Raw genomic sequence first — 22,047 nt, 5'->3', positions numbered from 1 at the left:
GATGAGCTCTGACCATTTACTGTTGGTCCCTGGGAAAAAAATATTTATAGATGGTTCTCTGAAGATGACTATTCCACTACCTGCTATTGTCAAAGACGTGGCCAGGAAGGACACCGGAACTGAGCGCTATTCTACTCTAATATAAAAGTATAGTACTTTAAAATCTGAAGTGCTGGTGCTCACCAAAAACCAAACCCAAATACTACTGAATGGCTCTCTAAAATTTACATGAAGGTAAACCGAAGTGTGTAAAAACAAAAATTGTCTAGAAAGGACTTCAGCTTTGAAAAGTATTAAAATGTGAAGTGTATATGGTTTATGTGGCCACAGATTTTTTAAAATCTTTGAAAGACGCACACCTAGGAAAAATATAAATATGTACTACACTGAACAATGGCAATGGTGTTATGAAAAGCTGTATTATGCAATGAAAGAGAAGTGGAGCAAAATTAAGGCAAACCTTGCAGATCTCAGATGTGATATTTAGAAAGAGAAACATGTGGTGGGAATTAACTCTTTAGTCTTGAAGTCAATGTGAAAGAAAACATCTCTACTCTTCATAAAATAGCTTTTAGTTTTACTGTGAACAAAGAAGCAAGAGCTTGAAATGACCTTTACTCTCCTCCTGGAGGGTGATTTTTATACATTTTGGATGACAAACAATTACAATAATGTATACTGCCTAAAACAGTGAGACTTTTCCTACTACTTTTTGGCTTTACAACCTCACCTCAGACTATTTTCTCTATGTACTTTCTCTTGAAAACTTGGAGTTAAGGACCGCTAAGCCTGGTGGGCAAGATGTGATGTAGCTAGGAAGCTTATGGTATTCTTTCCATTGTGGTCAGTATGATAAGTGTTAAAAAAAATAATGTTGTGAAGTAAATACACTTATCAATTCTTGTTGGAATATACTTTTTTGTTAAATATATAAGGCAATGTTTACTTTATAATTTTTATTTGAAATCCAAACTCAACAAAACAATGGCTGTGGGAAGAAAGTTAATCATTTACATTTTGCTAGGTAGCCCTGAGTAGTAGATTTAAAAATATTTAGCAGTTTCTACTGTAGTTATAATTGATGTTACCAGAAAAAGTCAGAATGTGTTTGTCTAAATTGACCCCTAAGGTATAGTTATAGTTACATTTTAGTTTCTATAATTTTTTCATGGTAGTTTTATTTTCAGTGAATGTAGTTTATGGAAATATTTGCAAATTTTTATTACGAAGCTGTTTTTTAAGTGAAGCAAGTTTTAGAGAATACCTGTTATCTCCTTAACAAAAAGAACAAAGCCCCCTCCTTTGCCATATTGCTAAACAAGGCGTGACCTTGGATACAGTTTATCTACCACTGTAAATATACTTCGTTATTTTGAGATGTCTTCTTTCAAAGAAAATACCCATATGACAGGCTTAATAACTAACATATTTTGAAGCCCACACAGAATGATCAGATAACAAAATGACATAACTTTCAATGGCATATTAGCTGATGAGAAGCTACACAGTGAAGCGCAAACCCAAATGCTAGACTGCCTGGTTTCAAATCCCAGCTCCGCCACTAGCTGTTACAAATTTGGGAAAATCATTCCCTCCTGATAACTCAGTTTCCTCACCTGGAGTGTGTAATAATATAAGGCCCTTAACATGTAGTACCTGGGACATAGCACTATAGAAACATTGGTTACATACAAATAAATGTTTTAGTTACATCATTTTGCTTGCAAGGAAAGAGCTATTTTATGCTAGCACACAAAAGAATCCACATTGGGTAGTAAACAAGACAAGAGACTAATGGGAATCCAAAATCAGACTCACTGGATAACTAAGCCTTGTGAACACTGGCAGTGAAGGTAAGTTTGAAATCTAGGGGGCTCCACTGACTGAGCAAGAGGAGTTTGTGAGACTCCACTCCTGTTTTGCTGGTGATGTGATCCTGTTCAGTGTGTGTGTCTGCTTTCTCCTGTCCCACTATCAGTTGACTTCCTCTGCTTGCTAGTAGTTTCTGCTCACTGATAATTTTAGCCGGCATGGATTCAGCCAGGCCCTGACTCTGAGAAAGAATCTTATTAGCTCAAAGCATTGATTTGAGCCAGGCCATTCATGTCAAAGGAGTCATCCACCTGTGGAGTGGTTGTCCTTGTAACAGTCACCACTGTAGCCCCAGGACACTGTTGGGGGTGGCTGGATCGTGTGGATGTACCAGCGGCCATAGACATGCAGTCATGGTGACTGGCACATCTGGTATAATTATTCATGCTGTGACCTAGAGGGCCTCAATATGGATACGTGGATATTTATATCTAAAGAATACATATGTAGGAGGGAAGAACAATAACAAGTACATGAGTCTTGTTTCTATTCTTATATCTGCAAAGCGTCTTCTGAAACGTTACCTGGCACCCAACAGGAAATAGTATTAGCTGTGAACAGAAATTGCAGACAGACAGTGGTTCCTTTCTGCTGAGAAAGAGAAATTCTTTTACATCTAGAATTGGTTTATTGGATGTACAGAAATTTTAGGGAGATGCAAAAAGACATTTTACATTTTGAAGCATCACAGGATACTTTCAAGATTCTAAACTTTAGTCGTGTAAGAGGTTTGAAGGGGGACATTGTGAGCTGAGTATTTGTGTTAAAAACTCATAGTGCTTAATGTTGCCTTTACTTTGATTTTTATAGCTTTTGACCATATTTGGAAATTTTCTAGAGAAGCCAGTTGTCATGGAAATTTTCAGCCTACACTACAGCACACTAGTGCATATGTTTAATACAGAGCTGGATGTGTGTAAGCAATTGTATAATGAACACATGAAACAGGTAAGTGGTGGATAAGGTTGGACACATTTACCATATCATTTAGGCAGATAATGACCATCAACTAGAACTCTGTGTGATTATATCTAAAGATTAGATATAGGCACTACATTTTTGTGCTTTTATTTAGCTGGTTTCCTCATGGAGATGGTAAACTTGCTTTAGGACTGTAACTCTTCTAGTAATCAAGTGATTAAACACATACGTTTTATACTACTGTAAAAATACCAAAATGAAAAATTGCTTACAAGGTTGGAAACCATTCTAACTGAATGTTCCCTTTCTTCCTCTTCACCAAAATACCAACTTGCAGATTGAACGTGGTCTTGTAGTTCTTAACAAGAACATGCCATTTACCTCAGGACATATCAAATGGGCCCAACAGGTCCTCCAACGACTTCAAATGTTTTGGTCAAACTTTGCATCTCTCCGTTATCTGTAAGTAGTTAAGCTTAGGTCATGGCAAGTTATTCTAATGGTATGGGTGACGTTTTATATAAGAGAGTGAGCTGTTCATATTAGCACTTAGGAAGCCATTGCCCTGTTCACTTCTCTCACTAGTTGGGTTTGTGGAGAGGGATTCATTCCCATGGTTTTGGAATATTTCTAATGGGACTCTTAGAATTTCATATGCTTACATGTTTTCTGGTCCTTTTTTCTTTTCACGTGTCCTTTCCACCCACCATATTTGGAGTTTCTTGCTGTTATTGTTTTTCCTTTTTCCAATAAATAACACTGCTTTTATTATGTAGTCTTTGTACCTTTTTCTTCTCTTCGTAGGAGCCGGCAGCTTGTTGCTATCAACATTTAGTAAAATCTTGAGTTTCATTCATCTTATAAGTTTGTCTTTTAAAGCAAAAGCAATTCATAGGTGCATAATTTGGTGTTGAATGTTTCTCTTCCTGGTTGTTTATAGTGCATTATATTTTATATATTGTATTACTATAGAATTATTAAGCTGAAATCTATCTAATATATGTATAAACCAGTAGAAAAACCTTATTCCTACAGATTTTTGGGCAATCCTGATAATGCTTTAGTTTATCAAAAGTACATTGAAATGACCACTTTGCTTGATCAATTTGAAAATCGTATCTATAATGAATGGAAAAGTAATGTGGATGAAATCTGTGAATTCAATTTGAATCAACCCTTGGTTAAATTCAGTGCCATGAATGGTCTTCTCTGTGTCAATTTTGACCCAAAGGTAGGGATTTGATTTTTTAAGATGATTTATAAGTGCCCTTTTTATTATAAGCATATTTCTGATATTTCCAGTCATTTGTAATTTACATTTGGGAAAATGTCAGAGTTGCGAGGACTATAACTGTAAACAATTTCTTGTAGGTCTTCGTTGTAGAGATTTGTTTCTCAAATTCTACTAATTACTCTATTAATTTGTATTGTAATTATTTCTTTACCATGCCACCCTCACTAGATAGTGAGCCACTGAGAGTAGCATCCATTTCATTGCATCTTTATGCTCTATGTTTCTAGTTTAGTGTCTGGTACTTGGTGACACTTAGTAAATGTTAGCTCAACTGAATTGAATCATTTGTCTTTACCAGACAGTTTCTGGCTTAAATATATTCATAACTTATGCCAGTGTTTTAGTTAAAATTTCATCATGTAAGTTAAGATTTGGGGAATCAACAGAATACACCGAATGAAAGACATGTCATGTTTTTGATGAGCACTGGTAGATTTTAATTTATTGTCATTTCTTTCAAAGAGACAATAAGCTTGTATATGGTAATTAAATTGATGGTAATTTTAAAAAACATAAAACATATTAATATAAAAAATATTAAGTTAAATAATGTCCAGGATGAATATTATCTTTATTGAACAGGTCTTTTGTTAATGCATGGTAAATCATGTAACAAAGGAAATTTCATGTATTTTCTCAATTCATTTTCTCATAATTTCATTACATGTTATGTAACAATGGGACTTTGTTACCATTTATATATGTGTATGTGTATATAATTATACAATATGTGCATATATTTAATCAATACTAGATGTGCATGTATATATGTATGCATATGCATTGTATATATTTTAAACAAACGATCTCCAAGTCTGGCAGCTTGTTAGATATGAGACACAAAATAAGCTTTCTTTTCTATTTACCACCATGGATATGCTTTAGGGTAAGGGGCAAGCTTATAAGAATATCTGTTTGTAATTTCCATGACAAAACACAAAATGCCTTAAACATCTAGCTGAATTTTTAGGGGATGAAGATTATACATTCACTATTAGTGATTACTTGGAGTCTCTCGTGGTAGTCCAAATGCATGCCTAGGAAGTGGGAAAGTTAGCCTCACTGAGTTGGATAAGCATACTCTGCATCCAAATTCTGATCTGTTTCTCTAAAATATGTACAGAGAATAATTGACTTTATTTTGCTAGTAAAACTCAGCACACATACCTAAATACATGACATAGTGAACGGAGGATTCCTTCTATTTTCTGATTTCATAAAACCAATTTATAAGAACTAATTTCTTGAGATGTTTTAGGGATAATTCATATACCTTTATTATGAATGTATGATTTTTATTTTTAAAAAGTATATGAAACAAAAGTCTATTTACCTTGAAGATTTGGAAATATAGTAATACTTGGATAACATCTTAAGTATTTCAAGTTAAACTTGAGTTAAAATAGAATGACATTATGAAAATATGCAATAATTTTAATAATTGTATTTTAATAGCTAGTGGCTGTATTGAGAGAAGTGAAATATCTTTTGATGTTGAAGAAACAAGACATACCAGATTCAGCTTTAGCCATCTTCAAGAAAAGGAACACTATTTCAAAGGTTTGTGGTTTTTGTTAAAAAAAGATAGTAGGGCCTATTATGAATATAAATATTTTGAATTTCAATTATTATATAGATCTATATGACATTTTTACACCTTTAAGACAGAGAAAATAGCTAACATATTTGGCACTTTTTGTTCTGGGGTTTTCTTTGCTCAGTACATTGGAAATCTTGACCTTCTTGTGCAAGGGTATAATAAGCTCAAACAGACGCTCCTGGAAGTTGAATACCCTCTGATTGAAGATGAGCTGAGGGCTATTGATGAGCAGCTGACAGCAGCCACAACGTGGCTGACGTGGCAGGACGACTGCTGGGGCTACATCGAGAGGGTGAGGGCGGCCACGTCCGAGTTGGAGCACAGAGTTGAGCGCACACAGGAAAACGTGAAGGTGATCCAGCAGACCATGAGGGCCTGGGCCAGGTGCGTGCTACCTCCCAGGAGAGAGCACAGACGAGAGGCAGCCTTTACCTTGGAGGACAAGGGTGATTTGTTTACAAAAAAATACAAGTTAATCCAAGGAGATGGCTGCAAGATCCACAACTTGGTCGAGGTAATGGCTTTTAACCTTTCAAGATTTATAGATCTTTTCATTGAGTTCAGAGAAGAGCAAAAATACTTAACCTAATAATGTGGGACTCTTTTATCAAGCCTGAAAGAGCTTTATGAATGGTATTATTAGGCGTTTAAAGTGGGGGAATTTGTGTTACTTGCCTGCAATTTCTGTAGCCCTCACTACTGTCATTCCTGAGGGAAGAGATTAGAATGTGAGATGTGTTGATTAAACAGAAAGGCTAGTGATAGAATCTTTATCTTGTCACAGTTGCGTCCTCTTTTGGATGCTCCTAATAGCTACCACTGTTTGTTGACTGCCTCGTATGTGCCAAACAAACACCTTGCTTAGGTCATCTCAAGGTACCCTCTCAACCATCTCCTAAGGATGGCAACAATAATTACTCTCCTTTTAACAAAGATTTGAGTTCCTAAAATAGTAACAGGCACTCATCTAGGGTTATGAATTCAAGAGAAAACGGAAACACACACACACACACACACAAAAGGCAGAAGGCAGGAAAATAAAAGCAAACAACACAATGCACTCCCCACCAACCACCACCAAATCCTTTATTTCATGGAGCTTACGCTCTAGTCAGAGGAAGTTAGCAAGAGAAAAGAACAAATAGATATGTCAGTTGTAATAGGAGCAATGATGAAAGATAGAGCAGAGCAGATGGGATAGGGAGTCGCTTGGGGGTAGGGTGGTTGGGCAGGCCTCTTTCCTAAGATAGTATTTCTGCAGAGAACTGACAGGGAACAAAGCATATGGATATCAGGAGAAGGACGTTCTGGAGAGCGAAAGTATAGACACTTTGAGGCAGGAGCAGCCTGGCCTGTTCCAGGATCAGTCAGTAAACTGAGATCAGGATTTGCAAGGGGAGTGGTAGCAGAGGGTGAGGTAGAAGAGACTAGTGGTACATTATGTGGTGTTAGCAGGCTGTTATGAGGACTTTGGATTTTACTGTAAGGGGAAAGAGCAGCCAGAGACTTTCTGCTCAAAGGCTTTCCCTGTGGAGGGTAAGCCACAGGCAAGCAAAGAAGTGGTTGGCAGGGAGGCTCTTCAGAGCCTATGCTAATAATCCAGGTGAGAAATGATGCTGCCTTGGGTCATAGTGCTAGTGATCAAGGCAGTTCATGTCCTGCATATATTTTGACGGCAGATCCAGCAGAATTTGCTTTGAGGAATCAGAGGAGAGAGAAGTCAAGGATAATTTCAAGGTTTTTGGTCTGAGTGATTGGACTGGACTGGAGTCGCCCTTTAATGATATGAGGAAGACTGTGGTGAGCAGATTTTGCAGGGGAGGAAAAAAGGAGGTTTGGTTTTGGACAAGTTAGTTAGAGATGCTTGTCCTAAGGGACATTTTGAGTAGACTAGAATTGCAAATGTGTCTTGTGTTCAGGGCAAAATCCAGGTAAGTAACAGAGAATTGAGATTCATGCACATATGTATGGTATTTAGAGCCATATAATTAGATTAAGAATATGTGGGAATTGTAGATAGAAAAGAGGCCCATAAACTAGCCTCGAAGTCCTCCCTACATCAGGGAGAAGAGGAAAATCCCACACAGGATACTGAAAAAGAGAGAGTGATGCCCTGGAAATCAATAAAGAAGGGATTTCGAGGAGGAGGAAGAGCTCAACTCTGTCCCATCCTGACGTAGGACCCGAAAATAAAGACAGAGGCTAACCCTCAGATCTGGCAGCATGGAAGTCATTGGGATGAGAAGAGATGATTTCATATGGTGGCAGAGTGGAAGCCTGGTGGGAGTGGGCTGATGAGAGAATGGGGAAATGTGAGTGGAGGCAGCCAAGGAGATCCTGAGGAGCTCTGCTGTGGGGCAAACCAACAACTGGGCAGTACCTGGGGCCTGTGTATCAAGGTAGGGAGGGTTTTATTTTTAATAGTGGTTGATGTTTCAGGATGTTTGTATGTTAACTGCAGTAATCTAAGAAGGAGAAAAAATTGTTGGAAGAAAGCCATTGAGGGAATGGGATTTAATAAATACCTGTAGAAGGTGTCTTTAGATAGGAGCATGGAGCATTCATCTGTAGTACAGGATGGAGGGAAGGCAAAGGTAGGAATGTGGTGCTCACAGATGTGCAATGCTGATGATAGGAACACGGGGAGTTGATTTCTTGTTGTTCCTATTTCTTAAGAAAAAAAGGGATAAGAATGAAAGAGCGTATTTCATGTTTCCTCTGAGCATCCTTGTTATGTGAAGTCTTCTCTATAGACTAGCACAGTCATTAAACCATGAATGCTCTACTTTGGGCAAGACAGACCCCCCTCCACACATACGCACACAAACTCTCTCTCTCTCTCTAACACACACACATTCTCTCTCTCACACACACATACTCTTTTTCTCTGTATGTCACATACTGTCACACAGTCTCTTCCTCTCACATATCACACACACACACACTCTCACACACACTCTTTCTCCCTCATGCACACTCTTTCTCACACACACACACACACACACACACACACACACACACTGAAGCCGTCATGAAGTACCACAGTGTGGGGTAGGGAAAATGTCCTTGGTAAAGGCTGGAAACCAGAGTCTTCCAGAGGCTGGGCCTGAATTTTCTCATGTGTAAAATGAAGGTCCTTGTCTCTAGGCTAATTCTCAGCAGAACAAGAAATAGATTACGGTTTTCCTGCTGGGAATTGTATGCAACCCATTATCTATCTAGTCTTTGCAGTCCATCATCATTCACTTATTTGAGAAATATTTATTGTGAGCCTTGTGTGTACCCAGAACCTTTGTAGGTTTTTGAAATATGAAAGAAAGCAGAGCAGACAAAGATCCTTGCTCTCATGGAACTTGAATCAAGTGAGGAGAGAGATAATAAGCAGTGACATAGTAAGTCGTGCTATGTTAGAACTGGTACATGCTGCAGGAAAAAGATCAAATTGGAACAAGGCAAGGGAATTCTGGAGGGTGGGGTCGAGGATGCAGTTTTAAGTAGGATGATCAGAGTAGACTCAACCAGAAGGTGAAATTTGAACAAAGACTTGACAGAGGTGATAGAGTCAGCCAAGTGGGCCTTTGGTGAAGAGTGTTCCAGGCAGAGGAGATAGCTGTTGGGCAGGAGATCCCTGGGCATGCTCGAGGAAGAGCAAGGAAGTAAGTGTGAGGGGAGTAGAGGGAGCTGAGTGGAGAGTTGCTGAGGTAAGGGTCAGATGCTAAGCTACGTGGGGAGGGACTGGCAGCTCAGGGGAGGCTTCATAGGCCTTTGTGCAGACTCTGGCTTTGGCTCACTCTGAGGTATGTGAAACACACTGCAGAACTTTGAGGAGGGGAAGAAATACAATCTGACTTTCATTCTAAAAGGATTTCTGGCTGTTGTGTTGAGATCCTCTGTAGGGAGGTAAGGGAAGAGGCAGGGTGACCTGGTAGGTTGCCATTCTTACTAGTAATCTAAGGGTTCAGTATGTTCAGGCTGCTATAGCAAAATACTGTAAACTTAACAGCAGAAATGGTTTTCTCATAGTCCAGGTGCCAGCATGATCAGTTTCTGGCAACGCCCCTCTTCTAGGTTGCAGACTGCCAACTTCTCATTGTGTCCTCACATGGAGGAAGTTCCCCTGGGCCTGTTTGATATAGGCAGTACTCCCATTCATGAAGGCTCTGCCCTCAGGACCTAATCACCTCCTCCTAAACCCCTCCTCCTAATACCATCCCCTTGGGGGTTGGGATTTTCACATTCGAATTTTGGGAGGACATAAGCATTCAGACCATGGCACAGGCAGGTAGCAGATGATGGTGCTGGACCGGGGTGGTAGCAGTGAAAGTGATTAGAAGTAGTTGGATTCTGGATATATTTTGAATTAAGTGGAGCAAACAGAATTTCCTAAAGACTGGGTGTGGAGCATGAAAGAAAGACACGTTAAAGATTATTCTACACATTTTGTCATGATCAACTGGAAAGGTGAAGATGCAATCTATTCGGATGGGGAAGGGTGTGAGAGGAAGAGACTTAGCAGGGAAGGTCAAGATTTCAGTTTTGGCATTTTGAATTTGAGGTGTTAATTAGCCAAGTAGAGGAGCTGTGTGGGCTATTGGATTTACTCATTTAGAGTTAATGAGAGGGGTCCAAACTGAAATCACAAATGAAGGCGGAGTGGATGGCAATGATATTTAAGCCAGGAAACTGGATGTTATCACCGAGAACATGAGTTTAGCTAGAGAATAGAAGAAAATCAAGGACTATTGGCTGGACCACCATTCTTCTCTTAGGAGACCAGGCAGAAGAAGGACTAGCCAAAGATGCAGAAAAGGAAAGGCTGAGACAGTAGGAGGAAAACCAGGACAGGGAGCTGAGTGAAGAAAGGGTTTGGAGGGTAACAGATGTTCTTACCAAAACGTAAAGTACAGTACATTTGATATGCTCTAGTGGATATGGAAAAGAAAATAAAAAGAAGTACATAATTAACACGGGTTTCAATGTTTCTGTTGACTTCCAATGTTTTCTGAAATTTCTAGAAAGTTTTAATTTTCCCATCGATGACAATTTGCTAGGACAAAGACTTTGTTTCTGTCTTCTTTGAGTACTGCCCGGAATAGCATCCCAAGGCTGCCATGACAAGGTCCACAAACAGGCTCTCTTGAAATGAAAGAAGTTTATTCTCTCATAGTCTAGAGGGCTGAAGTCTGAAATCAAAGTGTGGGCAGGGTCATGCTCCCTCCGAAGGCTCTGCCAAAGTCCTGGGTAGCCTGGAGAGAATCTCAGGGGTGTCCTGACATGTAAAGGAGGCATTTATCTGGAAATTAATTTGTTTTTCAGCAGTATCTTAACTAAGTCATGCCATGGACTATTTCTAGTTGTTCACTGAAATGCTTTGAATTATTCTGTGACTTTTAAGACACCTCTACAACTGTTTATGTGTTAGAATCTGTCTCATAGAGGACAGATGATGGATTACAATTAGTTTTTTCTGTTACATTTTCTTGATAATAAAAAAATGTACTCCCCAAACTCCAAGGATTTTAAACCATTAAGATATGAATCCTGATGAAAATGCTTTAAAAGTATGGCCAAGACATGACTAGAAATCGTCATAAAACAAGGTTTTGCATTGTCATCTCAGAGAAAAATGTTAGAATTTTTTCTATTAAGAAATGGATTCTCCTATTTTTGTCCTTAAGGCAAAAACTAAGAAGCTTTGAAATCACTGTTCTCAATCTGAGAATGGAAGAGAGCTTCTGCCTTGAGGGAATGTAAGCCAGCTTTAAAATGGAAATGAAATGATTGTTTGTTTCCATAAGTTGGGTCTTTTAAGTGATTATTTTCCTCTTGACTTAGCACGTGATGTTGAACCTGGTTCTCAGGCTTCTGGTGAGGAACGTGGTTTGGGGAAAAGCTGTAGAAATATGGCCAAGGGTGAGTCAGTTCTGCCTTTTGCATGCTGCATGTTTTCTGGCCGGTGGGATGTCAGCGAGTGGTCTGGAGTCAGAGTTAAAGATGGATAGAAGAGAGGAGCAGGACCATGGAATATTGGGCCTGGAAGGGACCTGAGTGATCATTCAGTTATCTAAAGCTCTCCTTTCTCTTCCTTTCTCTCCCGTTATCCTAATGTGCTGAAGATACAGCATTTCTCATCAATGTGACTGTAGTGAGATAAACTGGATCTCTTGGTATGAAAAAGTGTATATGACTGTGACATGATGGGAAAGGCCCTACTCTGGGAGATCAAGAGGGCTGGTTTCTAGTCCTAGCTCAGCTATTAACTTCCTACTAGTGTGATGCTGAATGTGTATTAGGTCTTTGTTTTCATGTCTATGTTAGTCTGTTTTCACACTGCTGTGAAAAAAAAGAACTACCTGAGACAGGGTCATTTATGAAGAAAAGAGATTTAATTGACTTGCGGTTCCACATGGCTGGGGAGGCCTCAGGAAACTTACAATCATGGCAGAAGGCAAAGGGGAAGCAAGGTCCATCTTACATGGTGGCAGGAGAGAGAGCAAAGGGGAAGAAACACACACTTATCAAACAACCAGATCTCATGAGAATTCTGTCACGAGAACAGCAAGTGGGGGGTTGGGGCAGGGAGTCTGCCCCCATGATTCAGTCACCTTCCACCAGGCTACTGTCCCAACACGTGGGGATTACAATTCAAGTTTAGATTTAGGTGAGGACACAGAGTCAAACCGTATTAATATGTTTAAGATGAGGAGACTTAACAAGATGGTCTCTAAGGATTTTTCTTCAGCTGTAAGATCTATACTTTTCTCTTGTAGTGCCTACAAAGGGACCAGGGCAGCTATGTATACTTTCCTAGGATGTGTACTGCACAATTCCAGGGGTGCATGTCACATGATTACACAGATGTGAATGGTTCCACCTGGCTGGTGGGCAACACAGCATTCCTGAGAAGGAGCAGTTCTTAAATTTGTTTGAGAGCTAGGGTTCTCTTATCTCTCCCCTGCCTTATTAGGATCTATACTCACCTCTCTAGTTCTGATTCTTGCTTACAACATACACCTTTGCATCCTGGATCATATATCCATAGTAAAGAATAATCAAAGAAAATAGAGAGTATAGTCCACCTTATAATCAGCTCTTATTCCAGTGTCACCTTATAATCAGCTCTTATTCCAATGTCTCCTTTGCCCTGTGCTTCAGTTCCTCCCTTGGGCATCTGCTGTCTGGTCTGTATAGACCATGCAAGTTTAGCCACTCAGCCTCTCTAGAATCAACTTTGCTGCCCACCTGATCTTTTGAAAGCTGTGTCTCTGGGCCAAGCACACTGCATGCTCAGCCTGTAGTGGTCCTTAACCACACCTTTGTTTTCAGGCCCTATTTTGCCCCAACTGGCTTGTCCATTATGTCACCCAAACTCTTGGGAGACGCTAAGGTGCAAGAAGCTCATATTGTTGATGCAAGAAGGGAGCTTAGAACTTCCTCAGTCCAGTGTTTTCCAAACTGGGTCTATTCCACAGGTTGCTTATCATAGATGGTTTGCAAAAAAAAGTGCTTAAACAAGGTCCGAAAACATGAAGGTTTGTTGTACAGATTATTTTATCACCCGGGTATTACACCTAGTACCCACTGGTTATTTTTCCTGATCTTCTCCCTCCTTCCAGTCCTTACCCTCCTTTAGATCCCAGTGTCTGTTGTTCCCCTCTATGTGTCCATGTGTTCTCATCATTTAACTCCCACTTATAAGTGAGAAAATGCAGTATTTGGTTTTCTGCTCCTGCATTAGTTTGCTGAGGATAATGGCCTCCAGCTCCATCCATGTTCCTGCAAAGGACATGATCTCATTCTTAATTTTTATGGCTGCATAGTATTCCATGTATACACGTACCACATTTTCTTTATCCAGTGTATCATTGATAGGCACTTAGGTTGATTCCATGTCTTTGCCATTGTGAATAGTGCTATAGTGAACATATATGAGTGTGTCTTTATAATAGAATGATTTATATCCCTTTTGGTGTATATCCAGTGATGGGATTGCTGGTTCAAATGATATTTCTGTTTTTGGGTCTTTGAGGAATTTCCACACTGTCTTCCACAGTGGTTGAACTAATTAACACTTCTACCAACAGTATACAAACATTCCTTTTTCTGTGCAACCTCACCAGCATCTGTTATTTTTTGACTTTTTAATAATAGCCTCAATGGACTTTAATAGAATAGGTACATTGTGAATCTCCAAGAATGGCATAGAGTACATAGTACTTCCCTGACTTGATAATCTTGAGATGTTCCAGAATGGTGTTCTCTGAAGGACCAGTTTGACAGATCTCTTTATTTATAGGGAAGGCCCTGGAAGGCAAGGTCTAAGGACACAGAGTTAGTGACAGAGCAAAAACTAGAGCCCAGGTCCAAAATGTCTAGAATTCACTGGGAACTAGTGTATTTCCTGTCTGTTTCTGAAGATAGCAATCTTCACAGAGAACTTTCCTGGAAACAACTTTTGAATGTATTTCGTGTGTGAACTTAATGTTCTAAATTCCTGCTTAGATCTTTGACATCTAGCTTAAGGTTCTGCAACTTAGTATTTGAATGTTCCTGTCTTGTGCACAACAACGCAGTCTCTTCTTTTACAAACTATTTAAATGGAGAGTTTTAGTTTTTATGCTAATTATTTGTTTATATTCATCTACTAATACTTGTCTGTTTCTAGGAAAATAGGAAGCTCTTCAAAGCCGATCCCTCCCTGGATACCTGGAAAATTTATGTAGAATTCATTGATGACATTGTGGTGGAAGGCTTTTTTCAGGCTATAATGCACGACTTAGACTTCTTTCTGAAGAATACAGAGAAACAATTGAAACCGGCACCATTTTTTCAAGCACAAATGATCTTGTTGCCTCCTGAGATTGTGTTTAAACCTTCTCTAGACAGAGAGGCTGGGGATGGCTTCTATGATCTGGTAGAAGAAATGTTATGCAATAGTTTTAGAATGTCTGCCCAGATGAACCGAATAGCAACACACCTGGAAATTAAAAATTATCAGGTATTTTCTTAGTAAATGGGTATTTAGCTTTTATATTAATGATTCAAAAACAAATTGTGGTTGGGTATGGTAGCTCATGCCTGGAATCCCAGAACTTTGGGAGGCTGAGGCAAGAGGATTGCTTGAGCCCAAGAGTTCAAGACCAGCCTAAGCAGCATAGCAAGACCGTCTCTAAAAAAAATTAAAAAATTAGCTGGGTGTGGTGGCATGCACCTGTAGTCCCAGCTGCTCAGGAGGCTCAGGCAGGAGGATTGCTTGAGCCCAAGAGTTAGAGGCTGCCGTGAGCTATGATGAAGCCAGTGCACTCCAGCTTGAGTGACAAAGCAAAACCCTGTCTCAAAAAAACAAAAACAAAACACAAAAACCACCAGAAAACAAAACCCAGAACAAATTAGGAAAATGGGAAGCACAGGGAAAAGAGAAGTTGGAAAAAGCAACATGATTTTTAATTTTTCTAACTACTCTCCCTTTGAAGAATTACCTCGGTAATATTATGTTGTAGATAACTGTTAAAGTAAGGTCGATTTGAATAGTAAGTGCTGTGTTTTCCTCTCATTTAGAATGATATGGATAACATGTTAGGCCTGGCAGAGGTCAGGCAGGAGATCATGAACAGAGTGGTGAATGTCATCAACAAAGTCTTAGATTTCAGAAACACCCTGGAGACCCACGCTTACCTCTGGGTGGATGATCGAGCTGAGTTTATGAAGCATTTTCTTTTGTATGGCCATGCTGTGTCTTCCGATGAAATGGATGCTCATGCAAATGAAGAAATTCCCGAACAACCACCAACTCTTGAGCAATTCAAAGAACAGGCAAGGAAAACCCTTAGCATTTAATGTAGTGAAATGGCTTTTCATTGAGTTATTCTAATTAATTTTTTTCTAACTACAGATCGACATTTATGAAGCTTTGTATGTTCAGATGAGCAAATTTGATGACTTCAGAGTGTTTGATAGTTGGTTCAAGGTGGACATGAAGCCTTTCAAAGTGAGCTTGTTAACCACAATTAAGAAATGGAGCTGGATGTTTCAGGAGCATCTTTTGAGATTTGTCATTGACAGGTAGCCTTTGTACTTTGGTATTTGGAATTATAACTTTCTAAACTGCTTTCTAAAACTGAGATGTTACTTTTAAGCGTATTAATGTTGCCAGTTTCATGGTAGAGATAAATAATGTTTAATCAGGTACATAATGAAAATAAGATTCAATCAGAAGTCTTATACTGCTAAATGTTTTAATAAACTTAATTTGTGTGTATCTATGTACGTATATATTTAATAGTCTGAATGAGCTACAAGAATTTATAAAGGAGACAGATTCCGGACTTCAGAGAGAATTAAATGAAGGTGATCATGATGGTTTAGTTGACATCATGGGCCATCTTCTGGCTGTAAGAAGCCGACAGAGAGCTACTGATGAACTCTTTGAACCTCTAAAAGAAACCATCACCCTCCTGGAAAGCTATGGCCAGAAGATGCCTGAGCAAGTCTATATTCAGCTAGAGGTAAGTGCAGAGGTGAAATAATCGTAATTACCATAAATTGAGCATCTCTTTTATTAAAGTACTTTACATGTACTCTCTTATGATGTCCTTACAACAATCTATACTGTACACATTTGATGTTTTCAATTTACAGGTTAGGAATCTGATACTTAAGTAGATTTAATAACTTACTCAAGGTCATACAAATAGTAAAGCCAGCCAACACTCTAGGTGTGTTTTATGACAAAATACTTAACCACTGTGCTCCACTGCCTTCTTATTAGAAAGAATGTAGATTGTGAAGAACCTGTGAGTTGCTTTTTTGAGTTCAGTTTTACCATCATTTTCACACATGAAATATATCCATACTTTTTTTTTTCATTCAAAAAAAGTACCTGTCAGTCAAGAAGTGTCCTAGTCTTGCAAACATATCATGGACATGTTAATAAAGAATAAATAGGCCAGGCATAGTGGCTCACGCCTATAATCCCAGCACTGTGAGAGGCCGAGGCAGGCAGTTCACCTGAGGTCCGGAATTCAAGACCAGCCTGGCCAACATGGTGAAACCCTGTCTCTACTAAAAATACAAAAATTAACTGGGCATGGTGGCATGCACCTGTAGTCCAGCTACTCAGGAGGCTGAGGCAGGAGAATCATTTGAACTCGGGAGGTGAAAGTTGCAGTGAGCTGAGATCACACCACTGCAGTCTAGCATGGGGACAGAGCGAGACTCTGTCTCAAAATAATAGTAAATGAAACTCAATTTGGATGGGGAAATCACTATGCTTTCTAAATAGATTTCTATGCCGTCCTCCTGTTTACATGCTGTGGAAAGATTTGGGGGCTTTTTGACAACAAAGTCTCTTTAATTGTAACTGAAACCATGAACCATAGTCTCACAATTGAGGTTCTTTTTCTATGCCAGTATTGATATTTTATAGATTGTATGTGTTTGTGTGTGTGTGTACACACGTACTTGAATTTTGCAAATGTGATCAGTGGACACATTAGCCAAAAAGCTTTCACTGGATTCTAGTTGATCTAGTTTAGTAGTCAGAGCACAGAACTCAAATTTAGATTTGTTTTCAAGTACTGTATGAGTTCATCTTTTCTGCTTGCCTTGACAAGTTTGTTAATGTCTAAGACCACACTTCCTTTTTGCTAAAATATGCCTCATGATCCCTCATTTAAACAATTTCTCTATACTTGCTCCCATCAATTTCTGTTTTTTTTTTATTGAGGTGAAATGTACTATTCAGATAACATATAAAAGTAACCATTTAAAAATGTACAATTTAGTACAATATTGTGCAACTACCACCTCTATCTAGTTCCAGAAATTTTCGTCGCTCCCAGAAATCCCATACCACTTCTCTGTCTCTCCCCATTATCCTCCTCCATGCCCTGCCAAGCCCTGCAAACCCCTACCCACCAATCCTTGGCAATTGCCAATCTATTTCTGCCTTTATGGGTTCACTTACTCTAGATATTTCATATAGATGGAATCATACAATATGTGACCTATTTTGTTAGGCTTCTTTCACTTGGTATAATGTTTTCCAGGTTCATTCACATTGTAGCATGTATTGGTACTTCATTTCTTTTTATGGCTGAATAACATTCCATTGTATGTCCGTACCACCATTGGCTTATCCACTCGTCTGTCAATGGACATTTGGGTTGTTTCCATCTTTGGGCTGTTGTCAATAGTGCTGCTATGAACATTGGTGTGTATTTATTTGAGTATCTGTTTTCAATTCTTTTCAGTACACTTAGGAGTGGAATTGCTGGGTAATCTGGTAATTCTATATTTAACTTTTTGAGCCATTGCCAAACTATTTTTCACAGTGGCTGTTTTGTTTTATATTCTGTCATTTTGCTTTGTGAGGATTAAATGCAGCAGGGTATTTACAAGTGCTCTCTTGACTATAAAGACTATGAGAATTACCGTATATGAATTGTTAAATTCTATTTAAGTATAAAACTGCCCTTAGAGCTTGCAAGCCAGTTAGACATGGAGCAAGATGAGAAGTTCTAGACAGATAGATACATAACAAGACTAAGAGATAAAACAGTTACAGTAGAAACAACTATAAATATTTCTTGTTTCTAGGAAGATTTAGATATTCCTTGAATCAGATGTTGAACCTTAAACTATATCTCATAGAGAAAGTAGTCATAATAAGTAGTTGATGAGGGAAATTTAGATTTGGCCTCCAGAATTTGTATTTTAAAAGTTTGGTTCACTCTTTCGGGTGATGGTAGTATTGAAAGCATTAGGCTTTTCAACATTTCAAAAGCAGAATACAATTTTAGCTGTGTATCAGTAATTTAGACTTGTCAGGAGGAAAAATAAGAGTCATAGGCGGTATGTGGTGTATTTGGAGGGTAACGAGGCCCAATTTTATTTTAATTTAAGCAACTTCAAGTGATAGTTACTTTCAGTTTCTCCTTTATTATTACGAGAAGTCATAACATTTTCCACATACTTGTCTATGCTTAGTTCTGTGTGAAAACACCCTAAAGTCTGGCTATGCCTACTAAGAGTTGAAGTATTACTTCCTTAAAGTCATGAGGACTCGCCACCAGCAAGATCTTTGTCTTGGTGGAGCATCTTTTCAGTCTTTTGCCTCTTTTCACTGCTGTTACACCCACTTTAATTCAGCTCTTGTTACTTCTCACCTCACAGCAATAGCTCCTTAATTCATCCCATTCCTCCTCACACCTCACCCACAATATACTCTGAAACAAGATGAATATTCTAATCTGCAGGACTTATCCAGTCCCTTTTCTGCTCAGAAACCTTCACTAACTGCCCCTAACTTCCCGAATGCTGTCCAGCTTCCATAAGAGCTCACACACTCACACCATCCTATATTGGTCGTCGTACCTCAAGAGATCTCACCCTCATCTCTGCCTGTTGAAACCTAGTCATTTCGTTGAGCCTCAGTTTCAATGTTACCTCCTCCTTGAGTGGATCTTCTGACTTTGAGAGGCCTTGGAGATCATCTGATCTTTTGGGTTTCAAGAAAATTTATTTTTATCAAGTAAAAACTTGTTTGGAATCCCCAGTATAAAGCAGGTTTGCTGTGTTTGAAGAGGGATAAGGGGGCCTGAGCTCATGGATGTAACTTCTTCCTGGTTTCCCAGCCATGGCCTCTGAGGGACTCCATGGAATACTTAGGTTCAATGGAATGGAATTGGAAATGCAAAATGAGGCTGTCTGTACAGAGGGCGGATGCAGAGTTTTGATGAGAAGCCACGAGAGGGAAGGACAAGGGGGTTTAAAGCCCAGGTCCTTTGGTTCCTGAGCTGGTTTGGTATTCCTGTCATGTCACCATATTGTCTCCCAACTGTTTTGATTCCATAACACATAGACCTCCTGATAGTTAACACATTCTGTTGTGTAGAATAGTTATTATATGTGCCTCTTGCTCACTCTGACAGATTATAAAACAATTTGAGAGAACGTGTTTTACCTTTTTAGCACCCTGTTCACCACACAAATAGTATTTAGACTGAGCACAGTGTGTTTTTCATAACTGGCAGTTACTGAATCATTCATCAAATATTTATTGAGGGTTACAAAATAGTCTTTAGAACCTTTGAGTTTTGCACTTCAGCTACAAGTAGAGTTCCATCACTATGGGTGGGTTTGTATGACAAAACAATTTCAGTGTCCCAGGAGATGACCCAGAGGAACAATGCTTTGTTAGTTGGGACACAAGGAATGCTTTTCAACAGTAATTATGCCCCATGCATGGCTCCTCAAAGAAAATAACTTGCTTTTGTCCTATTTGCATTGTAGGCAGGGAGAGCAGAGTTGAGCTGGTACCTGAACTATTTATTGTGTCTTTTGTCCTACATAGAGTAGGAATTAACCTTTCTTCTCTTTGCCTCTTCTCCCTTCAAAAACTCCTAGTCCCCTAAAATAAACCCAACCTCAATCCTCAAACTCTCCAGAAAGAAGGAGAACGTACAGAGCTTTGGGAGCTAGAGAAAAGCCGCGAATGAGATTGATTCACATTTTCATCCTTGCCCCAGCAGTTTCAAAGCATCTTTTTTTTTCACTTGCTAAATTACTAAACATGGCTGGCTTCCATTTCTAGTTGTTAGAGATCAACAAAGTCATTTCCAGAGCACTTTAATTTTATTCCCACAGCAGCAAAACAATTAGGAGATTTGTGTTTATTTTAAAAAGATTTCCATGGATTCTGAGATGAGAACAATTCTGGTACATGCTTTGGAGTTCTGAACCCAGCAGTGCCAGTGAATCAGCCTGTACTTCAGCCCTGGTTCTAAGCCTTTTCATCACTTTCATCCTTTCTTATAAACTCATTATATAAGAATGAAGAGATGTCATGGGTTAGTGTAAAGAAATGAGAATTATTTACATGGGCATGGTGGCTCATGCCTGTAATCCCAGCACTTTGGGAGCCAGAGGCAGGTGAATCACTTGAATTCATGAGTTCAAGACCAGCCCGGACAACATGCTGAAACCCTGTCTGTACAAAAAAATACAAAAATTATCTGGGCATGATGGTACACGCCTGTAGTTCCAGCTACTGGGGAGGCTGAGCTGGGAGGATCACTTGAGCCTGGGAGGTGAAGGTTTCAGTGAGCTGGGATCATGCCAGTGCACTCCAGCCTAGGGGATAGAGCCAGACCTTTTCTCAAGAGGAAAAAAAAAAAAAAAAAAGAAAGAAATTAGAGTAATTTAATCCTGTAGGGTTGATTTGTTTTAGGAATTGAAGTAATTTCCCATTTGTACCTTTGCTTTTGCAGGAATTACCTGAAAGATGGGAAACTACCAAAAAGATCGCAGCAACTGTCAGACATGAAGTCTCACCTCTCCATAATGCAGAAGTCACTCTTATAAGGAAAAAATGTATTTTGTTTGACGTAAGCTAGCTACCAAGCTTTTACTTTAAGAAAGGTTTTACAAAGATAATTGAAGTATTTGTTTAAAATTCACTTTGGTTTTTTTTTTTTTTTCCCACTGATTAGGGAAAGCAGGCAGAGTTCAGAGAGAGATTCAGACGTTATGCCCCTCTTGGATTTAATGCAGAAAATCCATACACAGCGCTTGATAAGGTAATACAGATCTCAAATATCCTGTGTGCATTAAAATAGCTACTTTAAAAAATGTAAGTTTAGATACAAAATACTGCCACATTTTGTCTTCGTTTTGCTGTTATAGGAATTGATTTATTTAAAACCCAGTTATAAGCAATTTCCCCTTAAGTAAATTGTATTGTATTTCAAATCATGCCTCCCAAAACCATCATCATCATTGTATTAGGGTTCTCTAGAGGGACAGGACTAATAGGATAGATGTGTATATGAAAGGGCGTTTATTAAGGAGTATTGACTCATACCATCACAAGGCGAAGTCCCACAGTAGGCTGTCTGCAAGCTGAGGAACAAGGAAGCCACTCTGAGTCCCAAAACCTCAAAAGTAGGGAAGCCAGTATTGCGGCCTTAAGTCTGTGGCCAAAGGCCCCAGAGTCCCTAGCAAGCCACTGGTGTAGGTCCAAGAGAGCAAAAGCTGAAGAACGTGGAGTCCAATGTTCGAGGACAGGAAGCATCTAGCACGGGAGAAAGATGGAGGCCAGAAGACTCAGCCAGCCTAGTCCTTCCACGTTCCTCTGCCTGCTTTTATCCTAGCTGTGCTGGCACCTGATTAGATGGTGCCCACCCAGATTGAGGGTGGGTTTGCCTCTCCCAGTCTACTGACTCAATTGTTAATCTCCTTTGGCAACACCCTTACAGACACACCCAGGAACAATACTTTGTATCCTTCAGTCCAATCATGTTGACACTCAGTATTAACTATCACAATCATCATAGTAATCATACTAGAGAGAGTAACAACT

General features: G+C 39.2%; 1 protein-coding gene across 1 annotated transcript in view; it reads left to right on the top strand.

Moving 5' to 3' along the window:
- Positions 1–22,047, top strand: part of DNAH11 (dynein axonemal heavy chain 11) — a 359,682-nt gene that overhangs the window by 41,620 nt on the left and 296,015 nt on the right. The window contains exons 10-20 of the mRNA XM_054559402.2: positions 2,683–2,820; positions 3,131–3,255; positions 3,829–4,024; positions 5,543–5,647; positions 5,809–6,201; positions 14,353–14,685; positions 15,246–15,500; positions 15,580–15,749; positions 15,970–16,192; positions 20,957–21,073; positions 21,179–21,265. Coding sequence (XP_054415377.1) covers positions 2,683–2,820; positions 3,131–3,255; positions 3,829–4,024; positions 5,543–5,647; positions 5,809–6,201; positions 14,353–14,685; positions 15,246–15,500; positions 15,580–15,749; positions 15,970–16,192; positions 20,957–21,073; positions 21,179–21,265 — 2,142 coding nt within the window. The remainder of the gene's footprint in view (positions 1–2,682; positions 2,821–3,130; positions 3,256–3,828; positions 4,025–5,542; positions 5,648–5,808; positions 6,202–14,352; positions 14,686–15,245; positions 15,501–15,579; positions 15,750–15,969; positions 16,193–20,956; positions 21,074–21,178; positions 21,266–22,047) is intronic.

This window comes from Pongo abelii, chromosome 6 (assembly GCF_028885655.2).
Source record: "Pongo abelii isolate AG06213 chromosome 6, NHGRI_mPonAbe1-v2.0_pri, whole genome shotgun sequence".
Taxonomy (NCBI): domain Eukaryota; kingdom Metazoa; phylum Chordata; class Mammalia; order Primates; family Hominidae; genus Pongo; species Pongo abelii.
Note: the sequence above shows the minus strand (reverse complement) of the source record. Positions and strands in the feature narration are given on the sequence as shown.